The sequence below is a fragment of the Larimichthys crocea genome, chromosome XXIV (assembly GCF_000972845.2).
Source record: "Larimichthys crocea isolate SSNF chromosome XXIV, L_crocea_2.0, whole genome shotgun sequence".
NCBI lineage: Eukaryota > Metazoa > Chordata > Actinopteri > Sciaenidae > Larimichthys > Larimichthys crocea.
In genome coordinates, this window is record NC_040034.1 from 7,656,055 (window position 1) to 7,681,968 (window position 25,914).

General features: G+C 43.8%; 1 protein-coding gene across 8 annotated transcripts in view; it reads right to left on the reverse strand.

Annotated features, from left to right (window-relative positions):
- Positions 1-24,665, reverse strand: part of meis2a (Meis homeobox 2a) — an 80,796-nt gene extending 56,131 nt beyond the window's left edge. For 2 of the 8 annotated variants that reach the window (XM_027275129.1, XM_027275128.1), the window contains exons 1-7: positions 23,810-24,665; positions 23,074-23,300; positions 21,271-21,412; positions 20,953-21,003; positions 20,414-20,464; positions 19,686-19,835; positions 10,907-11,021 (exon numbers count right to left, since the gene is read on the reverse strand). In XM_027275129.1, the coding sequence (XP_027130930.1) occupies positions 10,907-11,021; positions 19,686-19,835; positions 20,414-20,464; positions 20,953-21,003; positions 21,271-21,412; positions 23,074-23,300; positions 23,810-23,821 (748 nt within the window). In that variant the 5' untranslated portion in view covers positions 23,822-24,665. Of the gene's footprint in view, positions 1-10,906; positions 11,022-19,685; positions 19,836-20,413; positions 20,465-20,952; positions 21,004-21,270; positions 21,413-23,073; positions 23,301-23,519; positions 23,770-23,809 lie in introns of those variants that run through there. The other 6 variants (XM_027275135.1, XM_027275133.1, XM_027275131.1 and 3 more) reach the window with 5 other exon arrangements.
- Between the last annotated feature and the right edge of the window lie 1,249 nt (positions 24,666-25,914).

Here is a 25,914-nt window from a genome sequence, read left to right on the forward strand (position 1 = left end):
TCTGACATTCCTGTAATACATAGTGACAAATAATTGGTGCTCCCATGAGAGCAGATGAGCCAGTTAGAAGCCTTTTCCGATATTAAGAACTAATGAAAGAGTGGATGAATTATGAAGGGAGAAGGGAAAAATATAATTAGAAGGTGGAAGTAGCGGTTAATACATTTACTTGAGACTATTTCCTTTCGTTAATGGGACTGCAGCATGCAGAGAGAGGGTTTTGACATGACTAGTATTGACTGTCCACCCTGCTCCTTAAGGTAAAATCCAGCAGGTCATTTCATTAAGACCCAATTCTACGGCACTAATTTTGATTTTAGAGGCTTGACAGCTGTTGGCAGTGGAAATTGCTATGGCAGGAACAGTGAGAGAGGAGCCTATTACTGCTGTGAAAAATACAAATTGCAAAGCCTTGGTTCAAATTACTGCCACTCTGCCCTCGGCGGCCCACCAAAACCTCGTATTTCGTCACATTCAGGGCCCTTACCTTTTGATTAGTGGCATGAAAAGGGTGAGTAAGTGCACACAGCAATCTATTTTGGAATAAAGGTAGAAGCTGACAAATGCAGAGAAACAAATGCATGCGAATATAGACGTGCCTACTGAACTGAAAAGAAACATTAGAAACAGCTTACGGTAGATTAGAAACAGACTGCAACCTCAAACTTTCCACAGACTTGAATCAACACCTATCTTAAAACAGTGATTAAAAGTAGGCTTGCATTAAAATATAGAGTGGTTTCTATTTTCATCAACACTCATTTTCTAAATAAGACGTTACCAGTCCTCCCTCATGTAACATCGTTACCGTGGGTTGGTCTGGCAGTGCGATGGACCTGACTCACAATGTGAGCTCTTAATCGCCTCGCCTTGCAAGTTAATATGCAGCATTAAACTTCTAGAAGGAAGAAAAAAAGAAGGTCTTCCTCTGATGCTATTAATTAGCAGTGCTCTATAGCTCTCAGCTTTTTGAAGCTCTCCATCTCCTTTTGTTTCACCCCTTCTTTTCTTTTTTTTGTGCGGCCTTCGTTATTGACTTTTCAATTTTCCCCTCACATCCACCCCCTACACTAGCAATAGCACCAGTGCCTCTGCAGCAGTGCCCAGCCCAACAATACCCCCAAGCCCACTCTCCGAGACGCTGGCTGGGGAGCCCTGAGAGCTGGGCCAGCCCTACAGCTCCCACCAGCCCACCACTCACTCCCCACGAGACCAAAATCAAAGAGAGAGGCCCTTAAAATATAACCATGGGTATAATGAGGGTGCTCCAAAGAACAATAAGCATATACACCAAAGGAGAAAGGAGAGTAGGAGTACAAAAGAAAGAAAGAGAAAACTATAGGAATGTTGGCCTGAAAGTGTTCTTGAGAAGAGAACAACACAGACTGGATGGAGAAAAAAAAAAAACAGAATGATACTGTGCTTTGGGAGAGAGGGCAAAGGGCCACAGCTAGTGGTGATGGTAGCCGGGGCCACGCATCTATCCAACCACGTATCTGAACCCACAACAACAAGGGGGTCTGCCGCATGCCTCTGGAGCCGAAGGGAGCCAAAGGGAGCACGACTAATTTCTGCACAACAATAGGCCTGGATGGGCGCCCACACAATGGCAGGTGCTTTGAATAGCAGCAGGGCCCTTGCAGCAGGGATCTTCTCCTCTCTCACTCCGAGGGCTCGGGCTCTGGCTTGTGTAACCTTTCATTTTCAACCGGGCTTCCTTTTGACTCATAAAGGATGAAAATGATCTCATGGGGGGGTCGGCAGAGGAGTACGAGACTGCCAGGTCTGTGAGGCACAATTGAGATCAAGTCAGTCCGTTTTCCGTACACGTTATCTGCCTTTTTCTCTCCACCTCTATTGCTTCTTCTCCACACTTTTCAACATTTTTTTCCTCCACCTCATTCTCATTTTTTTTCCATCGACTGTTGGTCTGTTGTGTTGTTATTTTTCTGTAGTGGTTGTGTTTGTTGTGCGGCTGTTGGGCTATCCTGTAGGCCATGATGCAGTGGTAAAGGCAGTTTTCCCCCCACCTTAAGAGCATTCTTTCCGGGGTCACAAGGTCAGGCTTCACAGATGTCTCCTGCAGACACTCAGTTGTCTAAGGACTGCATCCCTGGGAGTAAGTATTCGTACTAAACAATGCAGTTTTTCCCCCTCACTTTGGAAAATGTTAAATGTTTTTTCTTTTTTTGTCTCCCTTCTTTGTACGTCTCCCTTTTCATTGTTTTATTTTTGAATGAAGCTATAGAGTGAGTACAATTTTTCCAAGGTGGAGTTTTTTTTGTGTGTGTTTAGATAATGAAAGTATGCGCTGGTTATCAGAAGATAGTAGTGTTTTCTGGCTGCTTTCATTCTTTTAAACACTCCCCGTCTCCCTAAGTTTCCTCCAATTGTTCTAATGGGGCCTTAGTCATCCTTGCCTGATGGCAAAGGGAAAGATGCTTTTAAAGGTCTTTTTCTTCTCTCAGTAAGTGTTGCCAGGAGAGAAAAAATGAAAACATGTAGTAACTGTCCTGAAATCCTACTGAGAGACAGATACAAGAAACCCTTGAGTAAGCAGGGCAGAAGCCAAACAAAGAGCGACCCTAAATGAACAGAAAGACAATATTTGAACTAGTACATCTCTGTGTAGACTCAGTCTCGGCAAAAATTGTGTAGAAGAGAATTCCTGGGCCAAATGGCTTTCATTAAAGGGAAATCAGCTTCTGCTTTTTTTTAGGGGGCGGAGCGTGACAGTGGTAAAAGGGAAGAGATTGCAGAATTTAACATGCGAGTTCTGCCTCAGAACATGGAAAAGTGTGTAATTGGAACAACATTTTAAAAATCCAGGCACTGAGCTATCCATGAATATCTAACTCCTTTTCATCTCGCTTTTCCTTGTTCCTTTTTCTCTTCCTTCGTTTGATATGGTGTTGTTGCTTCCCCCTCCAAACATCTTCTCTGTGTTCTGCAAATTGATAACCCTCTAAATGAATTATGGTAAATGCATAATGAAGGTTTTTCTCAGTTTCAGCCCTGCAGCCAGCCAGGATGAAGCATCTCGTTTGGCATGTTTGATTCGTTTTGTTGCGCATTTAGCCCCAGTGTTCCTTCAGAGTGTTCACTGCTTGGGGCATGTAAATAAGAAATTATCCTTGCTGACTAACATGGCTAATACCTCCTCTGGGGTAATCAAAAATTATTAGACGCTTGCTTCCAATAAACATTAGGGCTCATGGCACTAACCACTGTCAAATCGCTCACCTCCGCCTGCTCCCCAATAGCCATAAAATGGGTGAACAAAAGTGATCAGGTGTGGAAAAAGCACTCTGGCTACATGGAAACTGAGAGACCGCGGGACTGCTATTATGCCTAAAAAAAGCAGCCCTTGGCTTTAAGAGTCATTAAAGCATGTACTGGAGTGGGAATCAGACTAGAAAATGAGCTTATCTTGCATAATGCCCTCAAAAGCTTTGCATAAACGTAAAAGATGTGCGCATGAAAATCGGCAGCAGTGAGGAAGAACTCGGATTGTAACACACTTCCTTTATCATCCTCCCACTCTCTTGGACGGTGGCAGCATGGTTAAAGCACTACCTGTAGGGTATATAACCGCACTGCTCGGTTCCAAATATGCTTCAGTATGTAAACCCTGGTTTACACAAGAGAAAGCCACACACAGCAAGTGAACAAGCTATAGCTGGCCTTGCTAAGCCACTCTACTCAACCGCGTGCTGTCTTTTGGGAGGGACCTTTGCTGTGATGTGGGGTTCGGATATTAGGGGGAGGAGAATTGGGAGGGTGGGGGTGGTGGAAGAGATTAAAGAGCCAAGGGAGGCAGAAGAAAGGAAAGAAAGTAAAAGAGCACAAGGCCCATTGGTCAAACACAAAGGGGGAAAGAGGGAAAGGACATTTGAAGTCAGGGTTAAACTCCAAATAAGCACACCTTAAACTGGCCTGTGTAAGCTGGCAGTCAGGGTTTTTGGAGTTTCCCTGCAGGTGTGCCTTTGACAGACTTGGCCTCCATAACCTTTCTCTGATCTAGAATGGGGCCCAGTGTTGGACACAGAAAAAAAAACAAAAAAAACGGTGGCATCTTGCTGCCTTTGCCTCCCATTCTATGTCTATTACATTCACACACGCATGCTTACACTCTCTGTAAACACACACACAAACACACTGCCAGACAAGGGGGAAAACAAATCTGGTGAGGACTAGAGCAATTGGATTATCACCTCTTAAGGGTGACTTCTTGGCTGACCCCCTTCAGGCTAGCCTGCTGAAACAAGACAGAAAATTTCCTGGGAAAACACTCTCCCTTTAAAGAATCAAAGCACTGTCATCCTTGTGAAAATACAGCGGCGGCAGCATTAATGGACGTGGAAATGCCCTTTGGGGCACATGCTCAAATCCCTTTTAGCCATATTACATCAGACCCTTGTGCACTCCTCATCATCACCACATGCGCTGGGGTAATCAGCAATGGAACATGGGTGTGTAAACCCACTGTATAATGAACTGACAACAACACTGTGCTCTGTCTTTGTTTTTGGCACAATCCTTTGGGTAAAAGAGAGAGAAAGTCACTGCCCACCTTTTACCGCGGTTCAATCATGATTACTTCCCTGCAACACCTTCTCCTTTCGGCTTTTTAATTATGTTCAACTCCCTCCCAGATAAACCCGGTCTTCTCATCATCTACTTCTCAGAGAATGACAGAAAGAGAAGAAAAGAAAAGGGGGAAGAAAAAAAAAAACATCTCCCCCAAGCTTTCTCTTAATGGCGCAAAACAGACATTCTCCTCAGCTGCTGTCAGAATAATCTGGGGTAATTTTTTCCCTATGTTCTCCAAACATTAGTTTGCACATTAGGCTGACCCAGTTAATGTGCCTTTCCTGCTGTGTAGGACCCAGTTCCTGCAAGCTAGGCCAGGCTGGGCCGGGCCGGGTCACGCCGGGGGCCTGTTCATGATTATGGACCAGAGGGACCAGGCCCCAGCCAGAGCCGAGGCAGAGGGGAGAGGTAGAAAGAGAGGAGGAGTGGGGAGAAGGAGACGATGAGGGGAAGAGCGGGAAAGAGGAGAAAGCCTGAGCTGCAGTGTGGATAGAAGGGCAGAGAGTGGTGGTGGTGTTGTGGGTAAGGGACTATGTTACTGGAAGTGAAGCTGACTGGCAGTCCTCATCCTTTTACAGTTCCTTTGCTTTCGCTGTTTTCATGTGTTTTTGTTTTTTTTCTCTCTCTCTCTCTCTCATGATCTATAGACTCCAAGAACGTAACAGAGGGTCAGAAGAAAGACAGAGAGACATAAAAAGGAAGAGAGAGAGCGGAAGGGAGGAAGGATGGAGGGAGCTGAGGGAGCTGATCATTCTCTTTAATCACATTTTGGATGGGGGCCAGGTAGTCTGCGGTACTGAGAGCGAGACAGAGAGGGGTGAGCGAGGAGAGGAGTGTGAGGGAGACAGTAAAAGAAGGGTTGGTGAGGAAGGGGGGGGTGGAGGAATAAATGGAAAGAGAAGGAGAGAGAGAGAGGATGAGAAAGGGACTTATGGAGAGAGGGAGAGAGGAGATGAGCCTGAGAGCGGAGCCCCTTGAAACAGCTTGAAGTGCAGCAGCGCTTAAGCAAGAGTGCACATATGCCCACACATCCCATGTCTGTGTGTGTGTGTGTGTGTGTGAGGGAGAGTGACAGCCGTTCCCGTAAATGCCCGCGAATGCTGAATCCAGCAAGAATCTGGTGTTAGAGCAGAGGCAGAGAGAGATCCATTTTAAAACTATGTGCATTAACTATACTTTTCCCCATAGATTAAGCACTCCACATGAATAATTTAGCCTCTCTTATGCTAATGGGATCATGAAAGTATCCCCTCCGTACCGTGTTTTCTCCCCCTCCACAGCAACTCTTCTCAGCTTTCAACAATGGCCCTGCCCCTTCCCAACAAACCATCAGACAGACACACTGCACTGTTTTCACAACAGACACCTGACTAACATGGGGCTGACATGTAGTGACAAGGCTAGAATTGCAGACAGGAGCTCACTGTGAAACACTGTTGCATTGTTATCCTCATTAAACATCACCGAGTTTGTTTTCTTCCACTCGCCGCCGCCGCTGATAGCGGGATCTCGCAAGTTATAGGTTGAATGCACATCATGGCTGCACTTTGTTTAATGTTTATGTGATCGCTGTTGCCGTTGAGCTGACTTTGTGAGTAAGCTGCCACCGAGGCGGACTCTCTTGATTGCCTCACTGCGGTTCTCTGTGTTTTCTTTCGAGAAGGGAAGTGGACATATCCTGTGTATTTATGTTTCTTTGGCCTTTTTTGTTCATGCCTCTGCCATCACGCACTAAAATATACCCGAGCACACACATTAACAGCACATACACACCGTTGTTGCTTCAGCATTGTGTTGTGGTGAGGTGGGGGCACTGTGTAAAAAATTATCAGTGCTCCAACAGCTGGGAGTGAGAGCCATGAAACAGCAGGGCTTGGGTCTGCTTTATTGTTTATCTGTTGTTTATGGGCCAGTGTTCAGCTTTAATTACTACACTAAATTAAACTCTAACAGGCACTTAGAGGGAACCGGCTAACGCACGCACATGCATGCGTCCCCGTACACACACACACACACACACTGTATATTTTATATACACAGACACACCTCGCTGATCACTCCAGTGCTGGAGTATTGGCTACTAAAACGCAACAAGGCTTCCATCTTGCGTTTAGCACAGACTCTGCCGTGGTTACAATTTGTCCCGTTTTTTCTCCTCTCTCATTTTTAGGTGTTCATGCTGGGACTGTCTGGGCGGACACAGGGAGTCGTGTCCCCACCAGGAATGACCCCCGTCTAGTGAGCTCAACCACAAAGACCTTGCTGAGTGGGGGCCCCTGGCCAGGGCCAAGGGAGCTCACCACACTCCCCACGCATACACACACATACACACGAAATGTACCACAATACCATCAAGCGCAGCATGCTCCCCCTTGGAGCCGAACACTCAAGCTCTCCCTCTCTTCCTGCCTTTCTCTCCATCTCTGCCTCTCTCAACCTCTCTGGGGAGTCTGTCTATCCGCAGAGCGTGGGGATTGTTCAATTGCTGAGAAAATGTACAAAATGCTTTCTCCTCTCTCTTCTGTTGAGCCTTTTCCATCTACCGTAGAAACGGGGAATTGTACAGAAAGCCCCTTTTGCTCGCCACTCAAGATGTCAACGTGGATTTGGTCTTCATGCATAGCTAATAATTACAAGTGTGGACCTGGAGCTGAAGCATGCACACATATACAGCGAGACGGGAAAAGCGTTACCTACCGTGCTGAATCAGTGTTGGGGATTTACAGTTCATGACTGAGTGCATTTGACTCTGCTGTGTTTGGTGTGGGCAAATGTGCAGAATATTTCATCAAGCTGCTCCATCACACCTTGGGTGTTTAACATATTACGGAGAGCAGCTTGGAAAACGAGTCCTATCTTAAGACACGCACATTCATCAAGTTTAACTCCCTGCAACTGATGTCTCTGATGTTTCTAGATAAGCTTGGAGAACTTCCAAAGGACTGTTAATCAAAATGATGTGCGAGCGGAGCCAATGGAGTTGTGTGTTTAAAAGTGTGTTACCTTCTGAACCATCTGCGGTTAACTGCTGATATTTGTTTATCTAGCCAGAACATAGGGAGTCACTCTCTAAGAGTCAGTAAGTGAGAGTGCAGAATTTGCCCTGAGGGTGATAATTCATATTTTCTTTTTTTTTTTTTGGAGGGAAATTCTGAGAAACAGGAAAAAAAAAAAAAAGTCTGTTAGGAGCAGTGGGGGAGAGGTTGCAGATTTGAGTATTGTACTGAAACCTTTTTCATGTGTCTGAACCTTAACTGGCAATCTTTACTGACAGCTATGAGCATGCTTCACCTTGGTTTACTGCTTGACAATAAATTATTCCACAAGAGGGGCAATACATATTTGCGCACTTGTTAAATTGTTTTTTGGCTCAGGTTCAGAGCAATGCTCAGAGCTGAGATACAAGCCCGGAGATTGAGGAAGTGAATTCTGCTCTCAGCGACCATCTCGAGTCCTGCATGCACGCTACAAACAGTAGTTTTTGTTTTGTTTTTGGGAAAAAAGAAAAAGAGATTCGAGCGATACTGAACTTTATTTTACTGTACATGCCCTAACACCAGCCAAGAGGAAAAAGTTTTTACCCTTTAAAATAGGGGTGGGGGGGTCACGTATTCACAGGGATGCTTCTAGATCAGTCTTTGAGGTAAATGTTCAAATGTCAAACCACAGGGACATACACAACACACCTTTCAAGATAGAAGATGGCGGAAGAAAGTTGGTGTTTTTCTTGGCAGCTGAAGCCAAAAAAGCACTGTGGGTCTCACACACTCCTTCTCACTCCTCTCTCTCTCTCTCTCTCTCTCTCTCCCTCTCTATTCTGTCTTCCTCAACTGATCCACATCGTCACCCCTTTTAACAGGGGCCAAGCTGTTAAAGACCCCATTACTGAAGTGAAGCACACATTTCACATTTTCTCTGTGGACTTGAGAGTGTGGACTACAAATTTTATGTGGAAATGTATTGAGATAGGAGGCGAGTTCATGTGCGGAGCGGAGTGGAGGAGAGGAGAGGAAGGAAAGGTGGAGAGGTTGGGGAGGGAAGGCTCTGTCAGAATGGAAGGGCCAGAGTCGGGAGTCAGCGAGCGCTTCAAGCGTTAACGTAATTGCAAGAATGTGAAAAATGAGGCGGCGGGGCTCCCGAGCGGAGCGAAAGGTCAGAGCATGCCTCACACAAAACAACTGGCTGGAGGACGGCCTCATTAGACCATTAAATCAGCTGCCCTCTCTCTTTTTTCTCTTTTTTTTTTCTCACTCTGCCTACTTTTTCACCTTCTCTACTCTTTCACCTCTGTGCTTCGATCGCTCTTCCATTGCCATCTTTTCAATTTTTGCCTCTCTTCTATGCTGTTGCTTTGTTTTTGTTTGTTTGTTTTTTTTGAGCTGGTGGATTTAGCATTTAGCACTCTTCAATGCAGGTCGGGCTCTGGCCCTGATCTAGTCCGGGTCTATCTTGGCCCAGTGCACGGCGCTGTACCGTAACTGTCTTTGGTCTGTATTGATCCACTGTTACTGGATACGGTGGGGAGAGGAGTCGATAAGTGCTCTGTGGATTACAGGTCACTTGTACTTATGTGTGTAAGATAATCAATAGGCAGTGCATTTCTTTCTCTCATCCTCCCTCCCCTCTCTGTTGTTCTTGCAGTCTCCATCTCCCATGCTACTTGCAGTGCAAAGATGAGTCTACATATGCTTTGATCTCTGACCTGCAATCATACAGTGTTTTAAACTTATATTATTACTTCCATACTAGAAAATCCAACACCCAATTTCCTGTGATTTCTGAAAAAAAAAGAAAAAGCCCATCTTTTAATGAGAATATCCTAAACAGATTATTAAGTAAGCCTAGTCTCTGTGAGCTTTTGCACTGCTGGAGTGCCCTCGAGCAAACAACTTAACGGTTACTTTGCTAAGATCACCATGGAGGAGGAAGGCAAATTATCCCTATCAGGTTAAATTAAGTGTCATATTATTGTATCCCATTACTTCACGAGGCTTATACTGTCAAACAGACATATCCTGTTGCTTAGCCAAGACCTAGCTATCATCAACTAGCCTGACAACAGACTGTGATCCAACTAGTCCTGACACAGCCAACCACAGAGGTCTGCTGCGGCCCTCAGTCTGTGGTCAGTAATGGTTCAGAGGCTGCAACTGCTGCTTCTGTCTGAAGAGGAGAAAATGATTTAAACAGGCCCACCGCAGAGACACGTCCCATCGATACGTTTGATCGCTTATTGGCAAAGCGATAGTCTTGAACGGACACAACAAGCGGCTTCGCTGCTGTGAGCGAGCCGTTATAAGTGTGTATGTGAGGGTTTAGAGTGTGTGTAGACGGTGTGATGAAATATCATGCAAAACCCATGGACACTGCCAGAGGGCACACACAGAGAAACAGAAGGAGATCTACAAATACTCTCACACACACACACACACACACACACACACACACACACACCGCTGCCAGTGAAAGGAGATATTGGTACATTCAAAACAAGAGGAAGACAGGAAAGGAAAGGCCAAGAGCTCATCATCTGTTCTGTTAGAACGGGCAACAGTTGCATTTAATAAACAATTTTAACCTCGCTGCGTGTTGATACTTGGCCTCACCTCTAAATTCAGGTAATAGCACATGCCTTTGATAATTTACATGTCAGGTTTGATGCGGGCCGTGACAAAAATACAAGGCAGATAGCTGTGATTTGCACACGCTGTCTGTAATAAATTCAAAGGCATTTGTTTTGAAATGCATTATTGCTGTTTGGCAGGTCACGTACAAGATAACACAAGGCTCACTGAGACATAATTAGGGGCTGTTGTGCGAGCAAAGTTAATATGGTTTATATGCAAACAAGAACTGGCAGAAATATACTATTAATCACCGGCTTTTGTTCAGCTCCTTAAATAGCAACATTTTGGAAAGCCCTTTACTAGGTTGGTGCATTACAGTGGCTGTTGCTTGCATTTGCGCCGCGTGTGTGTGTGTGTGTAACACTGGATAAGCGTGTTCATTTTTAGGTGTGACTATGTGTTTACATGGATGCCAGTCAAAAACCAGGATAATCCAATGTGCAAGAGGACTGGGATGTATGTATACAGAAAGATGTGCCATCCATTCACTGCAGTCTCACATTAGACAGGGTTAAAGTGAAGTGTTGGCAACTCTACCCATGCATGATGATTAATATGTCCCGCATGGATCTGTGCCTATATCTATGTATGTTTATGTGTTAGTGGTTGAGTGCACAAGTGGATGCATGTATATATATGTGTGTGCGTGCGTGAGCATGTGTATGCCCATTTCGGTGCTGGCTCACCTTGTTCACTGCTGTTGTCACCGCTCTGTGAAGCGTGTCCCCCGCTGGAGGGCCCCGGTGTGCCGGCTGAGTGTGTGGAGGTGGCGTCATCATGGTCTCTCCAGGAAGCTGGGTTCTGAGGTTTGAAAAGAGAGAAAGCGAGCGTGGGATCCATCCATCCATCCGTGCATCCATCCACATTCCCCGTCCAAACCGCAAACCAGGAGCAGAGAGAGCAGGAAGGGGGGAGAAGGGGAGGAGGGGAAGGTAGAGAGGGAGAGACACAGAAAAAGAGAGAGAGAGAGAGAAAGAGAGAGACCATATGAGTATGCTGAAAAAAGTGAGAGTGACATCTGTAAGAGTCTACAGGCACTGTGAGGGTCCTTGGCCTGCTTACATTCCCCTGGCAAGGTGAAGAGCCCCGCTGCCTATTTCTCAGCTAGCAGACAATCAGCGATGCCACTAAAATCATAGATGAAGAGAAAGAAACTGACTCTCTGAAGCAGCTGGCAATAAGTCAAAACACTGCAATCAAAGTGTTTCATTAATGCATGAGAGCAAAACGCAGCACTGTTAATGTGGCGTTTCATTTTGAACGTCGTAAGTGGTACACTTGTGAGTAATTGTCTAAACACATATGGCAGAGCCCAGTGGAGTTCGTTTATACCATAACCAATTGAGACTTCCGTGTCAAGTGAGAAATATAGAGGTAAAAAGTCCAAACACACCACAGCCGCCATTAATCATTACCACTGTCAGAAATGAAAATAAGATATGACAGTGATTCTCCTGCTAATCTGCCAAAAATGTGTACACGCCCACACTGACATACACACACGCCCACAGAGGCTTGCAGAAATACACTTAGGCACACATGCTAATGACATAATAGAGCAAGAAGTATAAACACACATGCACACACATTCACTTTTATATATACAAACACATGCTGAAAAAAAAGTGTTAAATCTCCGCTGGATAACTTCAAAGAAATGGTCATAAACAAATTCATAGCTTTTTTAAGACGTCTTTCTTTTTTCCTTCCCTCCCCTCTACAGCTCATTTTCCCTCCGTCTCCTCCACTCTTTCCTGGTCATTCCCACTGCCCTGTCGCTGCACACAGGGAAACAGGATTTTCTACTGTACAGGAAAGGCTTTATCAGTGCCACATGAAGGCAGACTAGAGGTGGAATTTCCTCTGCCATTCAGGCAATAGAGAGGGCCAGACTGATCACATCATCTACTACGCTCGCGCCCCGCAAACACACACACAGGTTCAATCACAACACACCCTCCCAAACATCATCTCACGCAGAGTTGATACAGCTCACAAAACCCTCTAGCCTAGTCTTTCTCAATTTAACCTGTCACCTGAGCACGATGACAAAATGTTGGCGAACTTAAGCCTAACGTTGTCTGGGGCCCCGAGAGAAGCAGCCCCTTGAGCGGAGCCCAAGCCAAACAAACACAGGCCTGCACCAAGGCTTCCCACAAACCTCAACCCACTTCTCAGTTCCCGCTATGGGTTTTTTTTTCTCCCTCAAACACACATAAACACATATGCATACATACGAAAGCAGAGGGAAAATCTACACGCCACAGAATATTCCAAGAAGGAGACCGTTTTTACCATTTTGTCTAACTTCACTCGAGTTCCTGATGAACTTCTTTTCCCTCAGCTCCCGCCAGAGAGGAGCCTGCCTGCCTGCCTGCCTGCCTTGCTTTGGTGCCCTAGTCAGAGTGAGCTGTACTGGTGGAGGACAGACAGGATAGAGCCTGGAGACTAGTGGAGGTTTGCAGGGAAACAGAGGCTATAAGACAAGCGGCTGCCGAGCTCCCCTGGGTGCGCAGTCCTGATGTGCTGCTGCTTGTTCTGCTGCGGAGGCGAGGCTGCTGCTATGCCTGTGAGCGAGGCCCTTTTATCTGCTAAGTTTTTTGGGGAAGGAGGGCTGTTTTCTCAAACAGCTCGGAGCTGAAAACAGCAGACAGAAACACACAAGGCCCTTCAGACCCTCCGCTCCACTCAAGGCCCTCTCAGCGTCAGCTGTTCACCGGATGGCAATCAGATAAAGAGCTCGGAGAATTACCCAGAAGAGGGGTAAGAAGACAGGGTGAACAATAGCCCATGCGCGGATTTCAGCCCTCCACAGTGAGCGGAGGGAAAAGTGTCCCTCGTCTGAGAGGGATGTATGATTGTGATGTGTTCCCTCTCCGAGCCTCTGATCAACACATGGTATACTTCATGGGAACTCTGTTGTCTGTTGTTATAGCAATTTTCGGGTTATTCTCAACACAGCGTACGCTGAGTAAAATGCCTAATGTGGCAATCAACCTTCTGAAAACAGTCGAATTCTGTCTTTGTCATATGGCACGAGGAGGCAAGGAAGAAAGAGAGAGGTAAAAATCCCAGACTCCCAGAGTGCATAATGTATTTAGGCAGAGCTGGGCTCGGTGCTCTCCGAACGGGCTGTTGTTGTTCCCAGAGAAGAAAATGACTGGGTTCTACTTTCTCACAATGAGACACCCACTGCCGGCTAGATGCGAGACAGACCTGAAAAACTATGCTCGCTACTCTCACACAGCCTCGCTCTCTTGCTCTCTTGCTCTCTTGCTCTCTCTCTCCAACACTTGCCAGCTATGGCCACAGCATGATTTTAATGCAACAGCTGAATCGATAGGACTTAATTTAGCTATCATTGCAGAGTAATGTGTCATTTTTAATGGTGCTGGCACTAAATTAAATTCAAAGACACCTCAGCTAATGGTGTTAAAGGGAATGATATTTTGCTGTGATTTGCTACCCTGTGGGTTTAATGGGCCTGTATGCAGGGATATAGATAGAGCTTTGTTAGTTTGTTTCTCATAGAGCAAAAAGCAGACCGCAGCGCTTTATATGACCTTATAATAATAGCACAGTGGATACTAGGGCCCTGTGAATATGCAATAGATATTTTTGATGAAGCACGCTCTCCTCATATAATACCTGCGAGTCACCTCTCATTCATAACCCTGTCTGCAAAACAAGACAACAAACACCACAACAAAAGCGTTAACTTTCCAGGCAACAAGGCGACAAAAGCAACAGCCTTTCCTCCCCATGAATAATTTAGTGCGCCTCTCTGAGCTATGGAGGGTGCGCATCAACAGACACGCCGCACGCGCTACACAAACACACACACAACCATTTTGTCACAACCCTCGTGGGTGTGATAAAGTTCAAACAAGTTGAAAAAAAATCATGTCACCCAAATAGTCTTCTTCAACCTACACAAGAAACAGAGGATGAAGCAAAAAAAAACAAAAAAGGAGCTTCTAGCTCATGTGACTATTCCCTAAAGCTGGGCATAATTAGGAGTCAAACATGGTTCACTCCATGCTCTTCACTAATTGTGTTAAAGAGCAGTGTTACCAGGAGGAGGAGGAGGAGGAGGACGGCAGCAAGCAAACACACATACATGTGCAGGGAGGAACGCACACACACACACACAAAAACACAATAGGACTAGATTGAGAATAAGATACAAAAGAAGCGTGGTCTCTGGGGGCAGCCTTTTCTATTTGCTGGGGTTAGCAACTGGCAGCTGATAATACAAGTTGTAATTAATATAAAAGCAGGAGACAATATGGGGAGGATGGCTTGTAGTGGAGCCAGGCCACAGGAGAGAGCAGGAGAATGCTGCCATCTCCTCTGCTCCTGTCCCCTGTTTCTCATTTACAAACACCTGCCTGGCACAATCTCACTTCCCTCCCCGCACTCTGCCTACATCCCTAGGAATTTCAAATAAAATTGATTTAGCGGCATCATTGAATTTCCCTCAAATTCCCTGGGAACCCGGGAGGAAAGGGAAGAAATCTGTTGGTGTAGTAGCGGGGTAAGGTAGGCTGAGAACGACTCGCCTTGTGTGTGTGTGTGTGTGTGTGTGTGTGTGTGCATGTGTTGTACAGCCACTCCGAACAGCAGCTTCAGGGATCCTGCGCTGAACATGTACAGAACTGCTGACACACCAGAAACATACAGGCCCGTAAATCATAAAGCGAGCCGACATTTCAAGACACATCTTGCCACATGGTATAAACAAAGAAAAACTCCTCACACATTTTTTGTTGGGTTGAGCGCTTAATTATACACGGCCTCTTTAGAAAAGTGTAGGTGCACCTCTATTGAACAACCGAGTATTTACAACACCCTCAATTATCTAGAATATAAAGAGTGCTTAATTTAGCAGCTAATAATTCACAAGAGCATGTCTTAACAGACACAAGGGATTGACTGATCGTATTTATACTTCAAAACTTTCTCTGGGGCAAAAACAACCCTTTTCACTGTCATAAATGACAGATTACATGTCTTCAGAAAGAAGAGATTAAATTTTTAAAAAATGATTGTGACTCACAGGGTTTGGCACACATAAAAATGACAGAGCTTTTCCAAAATATGAAATGACATAAATATAAAAACACACAAGTCATTATAGGAAATTCTACTTCCAGTCATCCCTTGTAAGAAATAACCCTAAAATGCGGGCTTTCAAATGAGTATGTAAATATTCAATGTTCTGCCATTATGATGCCTGTAATATTCACTTTTCATGTCAAAGAAGTGTTCATTAAATTAGATGTTTTAGCACTGAGATCATAGTTAAAGGTGGTGTATTATATTGAGTGGTGTTTCGAATAGTCTGCCACCACATGTACGTAAAAAGGAAGGGAAAAAATATAGAGACACCTCTCAGTGTAACACAACACAGTTACAACACTAGCTTTAACTGTGACCTCTGGAATAAATGTACAATTTCTGACATCATCGACCAAAACTGAACATTATAAACTCGAGAGCTGTTGTGTTTGAAATTGTACAGGTGTAACTAATAAAGTGGCAACTGGGTTGTTGTTGTTTTTTTCCCGTTTAATGCATACAGTTAAATGAAGGGGAGTGCAGGCGATGCAACAAGTGAGCTTAGCCTCTCCCCAGCCACGGTAGCGATGATTAGATATGCCTGCCAACAGGGCCCTGCCTCTGAACACTAATCAAATAGGAAATGTTAGGCCAGACATCCCACCATCACAAAACAATTGTGTGGAACAGACAGAGCGGTCCAAGTCAACGATGCACTGTTTTCATGAGAAGAGGGGTGGGAGGTGTGTGTGTGTGTGTGTGTGTTTTTTTTGGGGGGGGGGTTCCAAAACGTAGTCGGTCCCTGAGGAGAACAAAGCTAGTTGAATTAGAACACCTCCAAAACTGAGAAATTCCACGGTTCAGCAGGCCCGACTCGGCCCTGAGGGCTCGCTGTCCACAGGCAGAGAGTGGAGTGCATGAGCTGCACGGTGCATAGTGACGAACAGGAAAACAGGGACATAACTGAGCACCCATCTCCACTGATACACGCAGTAAATCACTGCACGAGATCCCAAGATGAACTATTGCATTACTTGACTGAACCTGTGACATCACCATGTCTGACCAATGGCCTACAGCCCTGAGAGCCTGTACCAGAGAATCAAATGTAAACAGAGAAAGCTTTTTTCCCTTTTTCCCTTTCCAGCCATGCACAGGCAAGATAAGCTACGCCATAACCTCTATGGGAACTACTATCACTCCCTGAGGAAAGCTCTCCAAAACAAAGCGCCGGGACCTGCAAATCCTACAGACTTTCTGTGTAACAAATCTGAAACTATGCAGAAATTCAGAGGCAGTTTCAAAAGCGTGATGCATATGCATGGAGGAAATGAAAAGCCTTCTGCTAATATGTAAGCTTGACTGAAGAAGCGGCACAATAGCACGAGAAGACACAAAGGCTAATTCATTAGAACAGATAATATTCAGACACTGTTAATTCTATTTGCCTCCCTAATTGGATGTAGCACAGAAGAGACAGAAATTTTATTCATTAATTAAAAGACAAGAGAGCAAACCATTGACAAGCACACGCACACACACTGTACCAACCATTTACAAATCTACACCGCTCTGTGTGTGTTTTTTTTTTCCTTTTTCCCCCCCATCACCCTTCATGTGTAATACAACATCTTTTTTTCTTTCTTTTAATTGGGATGGGGTTGATCTGTGGAGGGGCGATGAGTTAGGAAGCCTTGGGTGGGCTACATGGTTGAGATAGTCACCGCAAGCGAATAAGGGGGAAATCAACAGTGTCAGCAAGGACTCATCCCGCTTCTCACTATACCATAATCCAATCATCTCAAAGACAATGCTGCATTCAAGTGTAAATAAAAACTGCGCTTATTATGCTTTGCTGTCAGGTATGAAGAAGGGAGAGGAGGGAAACAGAAAAGAGGTAGGAAAGGGAGGGAAACACACACACACACACACACACACACACACACACACATATAGTGTATACACATACATACATAAAAACAAGCTCAACGGGCCGCCTCCTTCACAGTGAAGAGCCTCATCATCTCCAGAAAAACCAACTTTCACCAAATGAGATCTAGCCCAGGGCTATATATTAAAGATGCATATCAAAGCAAAGAAAAATGGACGTGAGAGATTCTAACTAAATAAATTAGCATATCTAACTATCAAACCGCCTTCCTCTCCTCAATGGGAAGCGAGGACAGAAATGAATAATAAAATAGAGGCAAATACAAATGAATAAATAAAATAAATAAATCAAGACAAGTAGGACAGAAATTTCTTTCCATCCAGCGGCACAGTTTTGCAGCCAAATGCATTTTTGTGTGTGTGCATTGTTTCCAATATTCAAAGCACATTTTAGGCATGAAAAGCGGGGCTCCTTTCAATTAGACATGGAAATTACTGCTGGGGAAGTTAACTGTTTACTACACCTCAATCGTTTCACTTTCTACAAATGTCATTTCCACTACAGCATCACGAGGCATGCTCTCACACGCACACTGTACAATACTTTTTTCTTTCTTTTTTTTAATTTGAGCAAATATAAATAAATAAACTAGAACCTGGACTGTCTATCTTTCCATAGCATGAAGCACTCAGCTCACACAGAGCTCTGAGAGCAAACATGGAAAAACAAACTTCTGCTTTTGTCAAATTCAGCCCAGCAGTTAACTGTAATAAAAAAAAAAGTTCATTGGTGCCACAAAAGTGAAATAAATCCCTCAAAACTTCAAAACCTAATGAGGTGGTCAGTCCAAATGACTCCAAGATAAATGGCTTGTCATACAACCTTCTTTGTTTATTGCTGCTCCTGATTTGCTTTATTGGCATTTCTAATTTTCTAATTATCAATATATTTCTCACAAGTGGACCGATGACAAAGCTGGTGTCTGAGCACTGGAGGCACCATTGGAAATTGGCTTCAGTATCAACCATCTGCCATGAAACTAAACAGGCTAGTTTATCTAATCTCTACAATATAAACAACAGCATGCCTCATTTCTACACTTGTGCTGGAGGAGCACAATATTGCCGCTTTTTGACCGTTTCTCAAACCAACCTCGGTATCCCCGGTCTAATAGTGTTTTAATTCACCTTGTGCGGTGCGCTGCGTGGCCCTGGAAACCCGACGGGCTCCTCAAAGGAAATCCACCGCTATTAGGCCTATAGCCAGACCCAACAGATGTAGCGCAGTGACTTTGCATAACACTTAAATCTGCTTTAATTCCTAATAGGCTTGGCCTTGTGCTGCACAGATATTAACTAGTCACTTTGTTGCAATAGCCGCTCTCTCTCTCTCTCTCTCTCTCTCTCTCTCTCTCTTTTCCCCCTCTTCCTCCATCAAAACATTAGCTTTATCTATCACAGGCATGCAAGACGCAATAATTCACTTGTATCAACTCAATAATACACTGTCAGCTCAAGGGAGGGAGGGGGGGTGGTACTGGGCTGTGTTTATTACACCGAAAATGCACGATTTAAACCAGGGAATCGATCTTCAAATTTAAAGCTACTGTACTTCAGGTGCATATAATTGAATTCAGCATTATGGAGCCTCCAGCCATAAAATGGGGGAACAGAGGAGAAAGCCACTGCAGAGCAAACCACACGGCAATCAATAGGAAACAATTAAACACATTAACATCAACAGCAATGGAAGGCCTCCAGACGAACCATCATATGCCTTGTGAACTTGACATTGATGGTAAGCCTTTAGCTCTGAGATCTATTTCAATAGGCTACCACTTTCTCCACCTCTGCAGCAAAGCAGAAAAAAAAAATCCACAGCTTTACGCACAGGCCACATCCAGCTCCCACAGCCTCAAATATAAAGCCCTTTTCTTTTTAAATATTGGCCTAAAGCTAAAGCTTACCGCTGATACCCTGCTCTAACGTTAAACCTGCGTAACAGATAATTGCCTCACGTTTTTTTTTTCTCCCCCTCCCTCAACTTTCCATAACGCACGGCAGCGATTTACGCGCACACGCACACACACACACACACAAATCTCCGGCACACAAGCAACCACGGACGCATTATGCACACATGACTGCTCCTAATCAAAAGACAAAAACAATAACTCAGTCTATTGTATCACATCTAGCTTTTGACCTTAGAACATCGATCGGCAGATTTTTCTTGCAGAACAGAGCATGCTCTATTTACTGATGGCAACTGCGGGGGTCACACAGTGAGCGCAGGCTAAGTGACACCAAAGTTGACATTATGAGAAACATCAAACGGATCTGACTATTTGGAAACAAGCCGAGTATTCATATGCAAAAGTCTTGCAAAAAAAAATAAATCATATAAATAAAATAAAGCTCGGGTGTTTTCTATCAGCAGCAGGGACGCATGCAGACACAAACCCAGCACAGCACAGCACACATTATGAAAAGAATTAAAGCGCAGTTACTTACGTGATCTGCAAGGTTAGTTGACGATCCCGAGAGTTCTTCGTGATCTGATTTTGAGCTGCCATCCCGTTCGTCAATAACTAGATCTATTGGCATTTTTCCTTTCAAACAACTGATGTACCGGTGGCAAAAATTGTCGCAGAGCTCGTGCACCTACAGAGGAGGAGAAAAAAAGGAGGAAAACACCTTTTTTTTCAGGATGGGGAAACGCTTCAGCCAGTCCAAGAATAACTCCAATTAAAGGGCATTATCGGCGGCGAGGAAACAATAGTGAAATTGTTGCAGTGCTTATTATTCTCCTGAGACTGGAGCAACAAGTTGAACGACAAAAAAATAAACAGCATGTCGTAAGCTGATGTGTGTGTGTGTGTGTGTGTGTGTGTGTGTGTGTGTGTGTGTGTGTGTGTGTGTGTGTGTGTGTGGAAGGGGGGGAAAAATAATGAGCAGCTGAAACCAAATCTGCGGATCGATAACAATGTGCAACGTGAGCAAAGAGGCTCCAACATATTTTATCAATAGTCACATAAATAGTTGGCTAAATAAAAAAGCATATTTTATGAAAATGAAACACTTGAAACTCTCCCCCCCTTCCCTTCCAAAATGCATATATCAGATTTTTTTTAATAAAACATCTGCTAATAACTACAGCAGTGCTCATTTAATAACAGGCTGTTTGTGCAGGTGCTGCAGATAAGAGGAGTCTAGAATATAAAGAATATTTGAATATTTACCTTTTCTAATTCCAAGAGGTGAAACCGTAATACTTGTATGGCTTGTATCATCTGAAGGGGAGAAAAAAAAATAGCAAAAATAAACATTATAAAATTTACAAGATGGATATATAAATACATACATATATTTTTTACACTCGTGAAGAGTTACAATGTGATAATCCGCCCGTCATAACACTATGGAGTGCATTGGCAGCCATCAAGAGCTAAATATTTTTTTGGAGTGTAAAAGGAAAGCTGGACGCACACTGGTCAGCTGGGTCAGTTTAGATGGGAAGACTGAACAATGACAGCGGCGAATGTGGTCACGCAGCTTCACTTCAAAACTGATCTGACATCTGTGCGGAAGTTTAAATCATATGTTCACATATTTGTTGTGTGATGCTGCGGACACTCCAGAGTATCACCACCACCACTACCACCACCACCCACCTACCCCCAAAAAACATGGTAGAGTATAACCGCACCGAAGCGGCTATTATAATTATCATTATTATTATTATTACTGAGAGACAATAGAGGTCAACTTGTGCGCTTACCAAATTGTCCAACTCTGGATTTGATGAAAATAAAGGTTTTTCTGCTCGGACCTAAAATAATACACCAAATGTCAAAGTTAGTTTGGCATGAAATGTGTGTCTGAAACGATAGCCTGATAATAAAAAACCACAACTTTAAAGAGTTAAGTGGAAATTCAGCATGAGAACACACTACTATTCTATAATCATATCAAGATAAAGTTTTATTGCAATTAAAAAAAATAATGAGCCAGGCAGAAAACTATGTGCCATGACGCAGCCACAACAATGCAAAATATGTGTATAGATATATATATTTTTTAATATTTCGAAATTGACCTGTTTGGCAAAGACTGCAATGTCCTCATTGAAGGAGTCTGAGGAGCAGACATCTCCGCCTGCTACGCCGGGCTCCCTCGGAGTACACGTCGCCAACTCGCACTTCTCAAAAACCAGTGCGAGCAGTGGGAATAAAGGGTGACTGCAAGAGGGGAAACACAGCCTGAGAACAAGCAGCACACCGGCTCCACAATACCCACTGCAAAAAATATCCAGTCAACCTGCATAATCTGTCGCCTCCATGCACCTATACTTCTCTCAGAGCGGCTGTTAAATAAAAGACAGTCGGCTGTGTGTAATTCTACTTTTTCCCCCCTGCGCTGTTTAGTTTTCACACACTTTAGTTAAGACAAGTGGACGCGTTTTGAAATAAGGCAGACAACAACAAGTAAAAAAAAAAAAAACAATATATCTGGATTCAAGATGACTGCTGGTTTGAGTTTAGGGCATGTGTAAATACGCATCTGGAATATTTTACACAGACATTTTTAAGGATTTTTAAACTCAATGTGATATCAATCGACTTGCTGACATTTCTTGCAGTGCAAAGTTTTTTTTTAAAAAAAGGGGGTCTGAGAAGTCAACAAAAACAACCCCCCCAAAAAAAGACAAGACTGCAACACACACACAGAGGAGTGATCTGTGCGATTTTAGAGAAATTATACAGAAAACTTTGAATTGAAATAATTTTGCTCCCACAGACGTGCTGAGGCACCGAGGACTTTACTGTTCCTTTCCTTGGCAGATCTAAAGCGTTCAAAGTGAAGCAGAAGTGAATAAAAATGTGCAGAGTCTAACTTAGAGTCAATCAGTAGCATGAAGACAACCGGCCACTAGAATTGTTTTTTATTTTATTTTTAGAAGTAAACTATAATTTGAGACAAAAAAGGAGCCTTTCGTGGAACAAACGTTAACTTCACAAAAGTGACATCTTTAATTTATGTCTTTTAGATTTGTGTCAGTGTAAAAAAATATATATATGAAGCTCAGCTCCATTGCGCACACGAAAACGTGAGTAAAAGAGATGAGGAGGATTTACTCTGCACTACATCCCAGATTATAATGATACACTGTGGATTATAGCACTTTCTGTGTGTGTGTGTGTGTGTGAGCGTGTGTATGTGTGTGTGTGTTTCTCTTTTCTTTTTTAAACTTTTTACAATCGTCAGTCATGAGCGTCCAAGTTGGTTTTCTTTCAGGATTTGAGAAGAAGCTGATAAAAGTAGAATTAAACAAAGACACACGGTGCGTCGTGACGCGCTCTGTGTGTGTTACAGCAAGATTTGAAAAACGGTTGAGAAGTTTTTTGTTGTTGTTTTTTTTGCAGGCAGCGAGAAAATGAGTCAAGACTATTTTAAAGACGGATGAATAATAGTGTGCGGTAATATTAAAGCAAACTTTAAATCATGGAACAATTGTTGTGATGCTGGAAATAGTTTTTTTTTTTTTAATTATATTTCCAGTCAGTGCCTTTTGAGTTTGGACTGTGCACACAGAGAGCTTCCATATTATTTTATAGCTTGTATTTCAAGCTCAAGGCTTACTCTTACTTACTGCAGGCTTGACGGTGCCTTCTACAATGCGTCTAAAATTACACATCAACAAAACTCCCCTGACCAACAATAGAGCTCCAAAATTGCGGTCAATCCTGCACAAAACACTATTTAAATTCAGCGGTGGGAGAGAAACTCCAACAAAACAAACTCAAAGGAAGCTGAAGAAAAACTTAAAAGAGGAAAATTAATAATTATTCTACGCCTATTTTTATTTTTATTTTATTTTTTTGGCTCATGCAAACCTTACCCATAAATTTGATCTTTATCCCTCTTTAAAACGTCGTTGACAGCAGAGCCCATGCTGGTGGGCATAACGTTTGGGTGAGGAGCGTGAGCTCCGTAGTGCTGGCTGGCGTGCAGCGGCGGTCCGTGGTTCAGGTGGTGGACCTGGGGAAGCGGCCGGGGAGCATGCGGGTCCCCGTACATCGACGCCGTGACTCCGTCCATCCCACCGTAATGGGCCAGCTCATCGTACTGGGAATAAAAGAGTAAAAAAAAAAAAAAAAGTCAGCGGGGCTGCCCGGTTACTTTTTTTTTTTTTGGAAAACAAATGTGAAAAGCACAAAAAGCATGTCGTCTCATTGTGAATACACGCAGAGGAGAAACTAATAAAGCTTGTTGCGCTTGAAAATGCGCTGCAAGCCAAAGCAGAAAAGTGTCATATATTGTGTCTGTTAAACGGTCTGTCATTACCAAAAACATTAGAACTTAAGTTGCTCCGCGAAAAGAGGGTTTGGTGGGTTGAAAAAGAGCGAATTAGTTTGGAGTCTCCTGCGAAACTGCTCCACGACTGTCGTGGAGGCTGTCGGTAAAAGCAGAGGCTGTCACTTTGCTTGAAGAGTAGGGGCGCTGCAAAAATGTCAGATATCGCCGCTTTGATATGAATACTTTGTAAATTTGCCACCACCCGACAAGAGGTTATCGATACGAGGGCCTCCCTACAGTGGATTTGAACAGGTAAGTGTAGGAGATTTAAAACCTACCCTTTGCGCCATCAGGCTGCGCTCCAATAAACTCCTGAATCTGTCGTATATTTAATATCCCAGTCCCGGTTAGAAAGTGATTTAGTAGGCAAGATTCCTTTTTCAACCAACTTTGCGACTTCTCCTATTCGCCAGTGTGGTTCAGTTGAAATCGTAGCATCGGGGAGTTTTGCAATTTTTCTTGTTTTCCCTCTTTCCTCGGAAAAAAAAGAAAAAAATGCGCCAAAGTGAAGGTTACAATCGGCCCATCAACAACCTGCATGTAACTAAACTGTCGTGTCTCATGGCTTTTTGCCACTCCAGCTGTCAATCAAAGCCAGAGGTTGTCAAGGTAATGAATGAATGACGGTTGGTGATGATGTTCAAGAGAAGGACGAATCTTTTTAGTCCGTTTTCATCCCGCAAGTCCGCGTCTCCTTTAATGCCTCCAGATCGCTATCTTGTTTTATTATCACTGTAAGAAAAAAAAAGGAGGAAAAAAAAAGCCGGAGAAATTAAGAGATTGCGATTCGGATCTTTCCTTTCTTTCCCCCGTAGGTATTTCGTCTATCTGGCGAAACTGAGATGAGTGAGTGTCAGCGAGTGTTGGCAGGTTGGCTGCTAGCTTGCTTATAGAAACAGAGTCAGTTCGCAGCGCTGAGCGGTGGGCGAATGAAATGACGGATCCCGGAAGTAGTGGTGGCCATAGCCAGTCCTACAGCAGCTCCAGAAAAGAGAGAGGAGAGACCAAATCTTGTGATATGCAGAGTATATGCGAGGCACAGGGACGGCTTCAACTCCACACTGGGGGTAAAAGCCAAACCAACACAGCTCCAACTCCCACCCTATTCCTTTTCGCAGAGGAGAGTCCTAAAGAGAGAGAGAGAGAGAGAGTGAGAGAGAGAAAGAAAAGGCTGAATGAGGAAAGGTTTAACAGCGCGGACACTTCGGCTGCAACTCCTCTGAGTTAAATTAAACACTGAAGACTGAATTAAACCACATGAATCCTGATTTAGACGTTGGAAAGTTCATTTCAGTGCGGAATTACGCACGCTTTTACGCACAGACAAACAATAAACATGTGAAGTGTTTACAGCATGAATATGAAGCATCTCCAGCTAAAAAAAAAATTATCAGGACATCTTATGAATGCTGACTTTATGAGCATGACGCTTACTTGTTATCTGTTTTGTGGTTATAAGCTGGTGTGCCTAATATCTCAGTAATACCTCCTAATCTTACAGCTAATTATTGCTCTGCTGCTTTTTTAGCAAATTAAACGACACGCAGCACCCCTCTAAGCCCAGAATGAACTTTTCCAAGAGGAGTAAAAAAAAAAGAGCTTTTGTGAGAGAAAGTAATTTTGTATGTTTCTTTTCGTCCAATCCGGTCTCTTGATAGAAATCCGTGCCTTACCTCAGAGTAGTCAATTATCAAAGCTCCCCAAGATCATCAATCATGTGAGGAGATTGAAGTTTAGAGGAGGAGCAACGCTCCGGCCATCGATTGCAGTGAAGCCCTTTTTGGAGTCTGGGCACTTTTACGCACAAAAACAGAAGCAGGCCATCTATCCCCTTTAATATTTAGCTCCATCAATGCTAATATGGCATCATGGCTGTATTGACAGCTTCTCACATAAAGGCTTCATTTATGGCTGCGTGACATTTTTTGATGGTGGAAATTAATTATTCACAGGTTAGGATTAAGGTAGACATGCTCAGGGAGAGAGGGGCTGTGGCTACCGTTGGAGGGTCAATAAACTCTCCCAACAAACAAAATACCGAGCAGAGTTGCTCTGGGTCGATTACAGCAATAGCAGGGGGTGTTTTTTTTGTTTTTGTTTTTTTTAGGTTTTTTTTTAAAGGAAAAAGATTATTTAATAAATGAATCCGTGACAACAGTTATGTTTGTTGGCATAAAGGGGGGTGGGAAGTGTAGGACTGCAGGGTTTGACAAACGGCTGTGTGGACATTTCAACGTGCAATACCCCGAGAAGGAGCTGCAGAGCGGTGCGCAGAGAGCCAAGGCATTCACCGTCTCCAAGTCTCTCCTACACTCTGTAAACACAACCAGCCCGGCAGACTCTGCTGCTATTGAAGACTGATATTTTCATAAGCTAAATACTA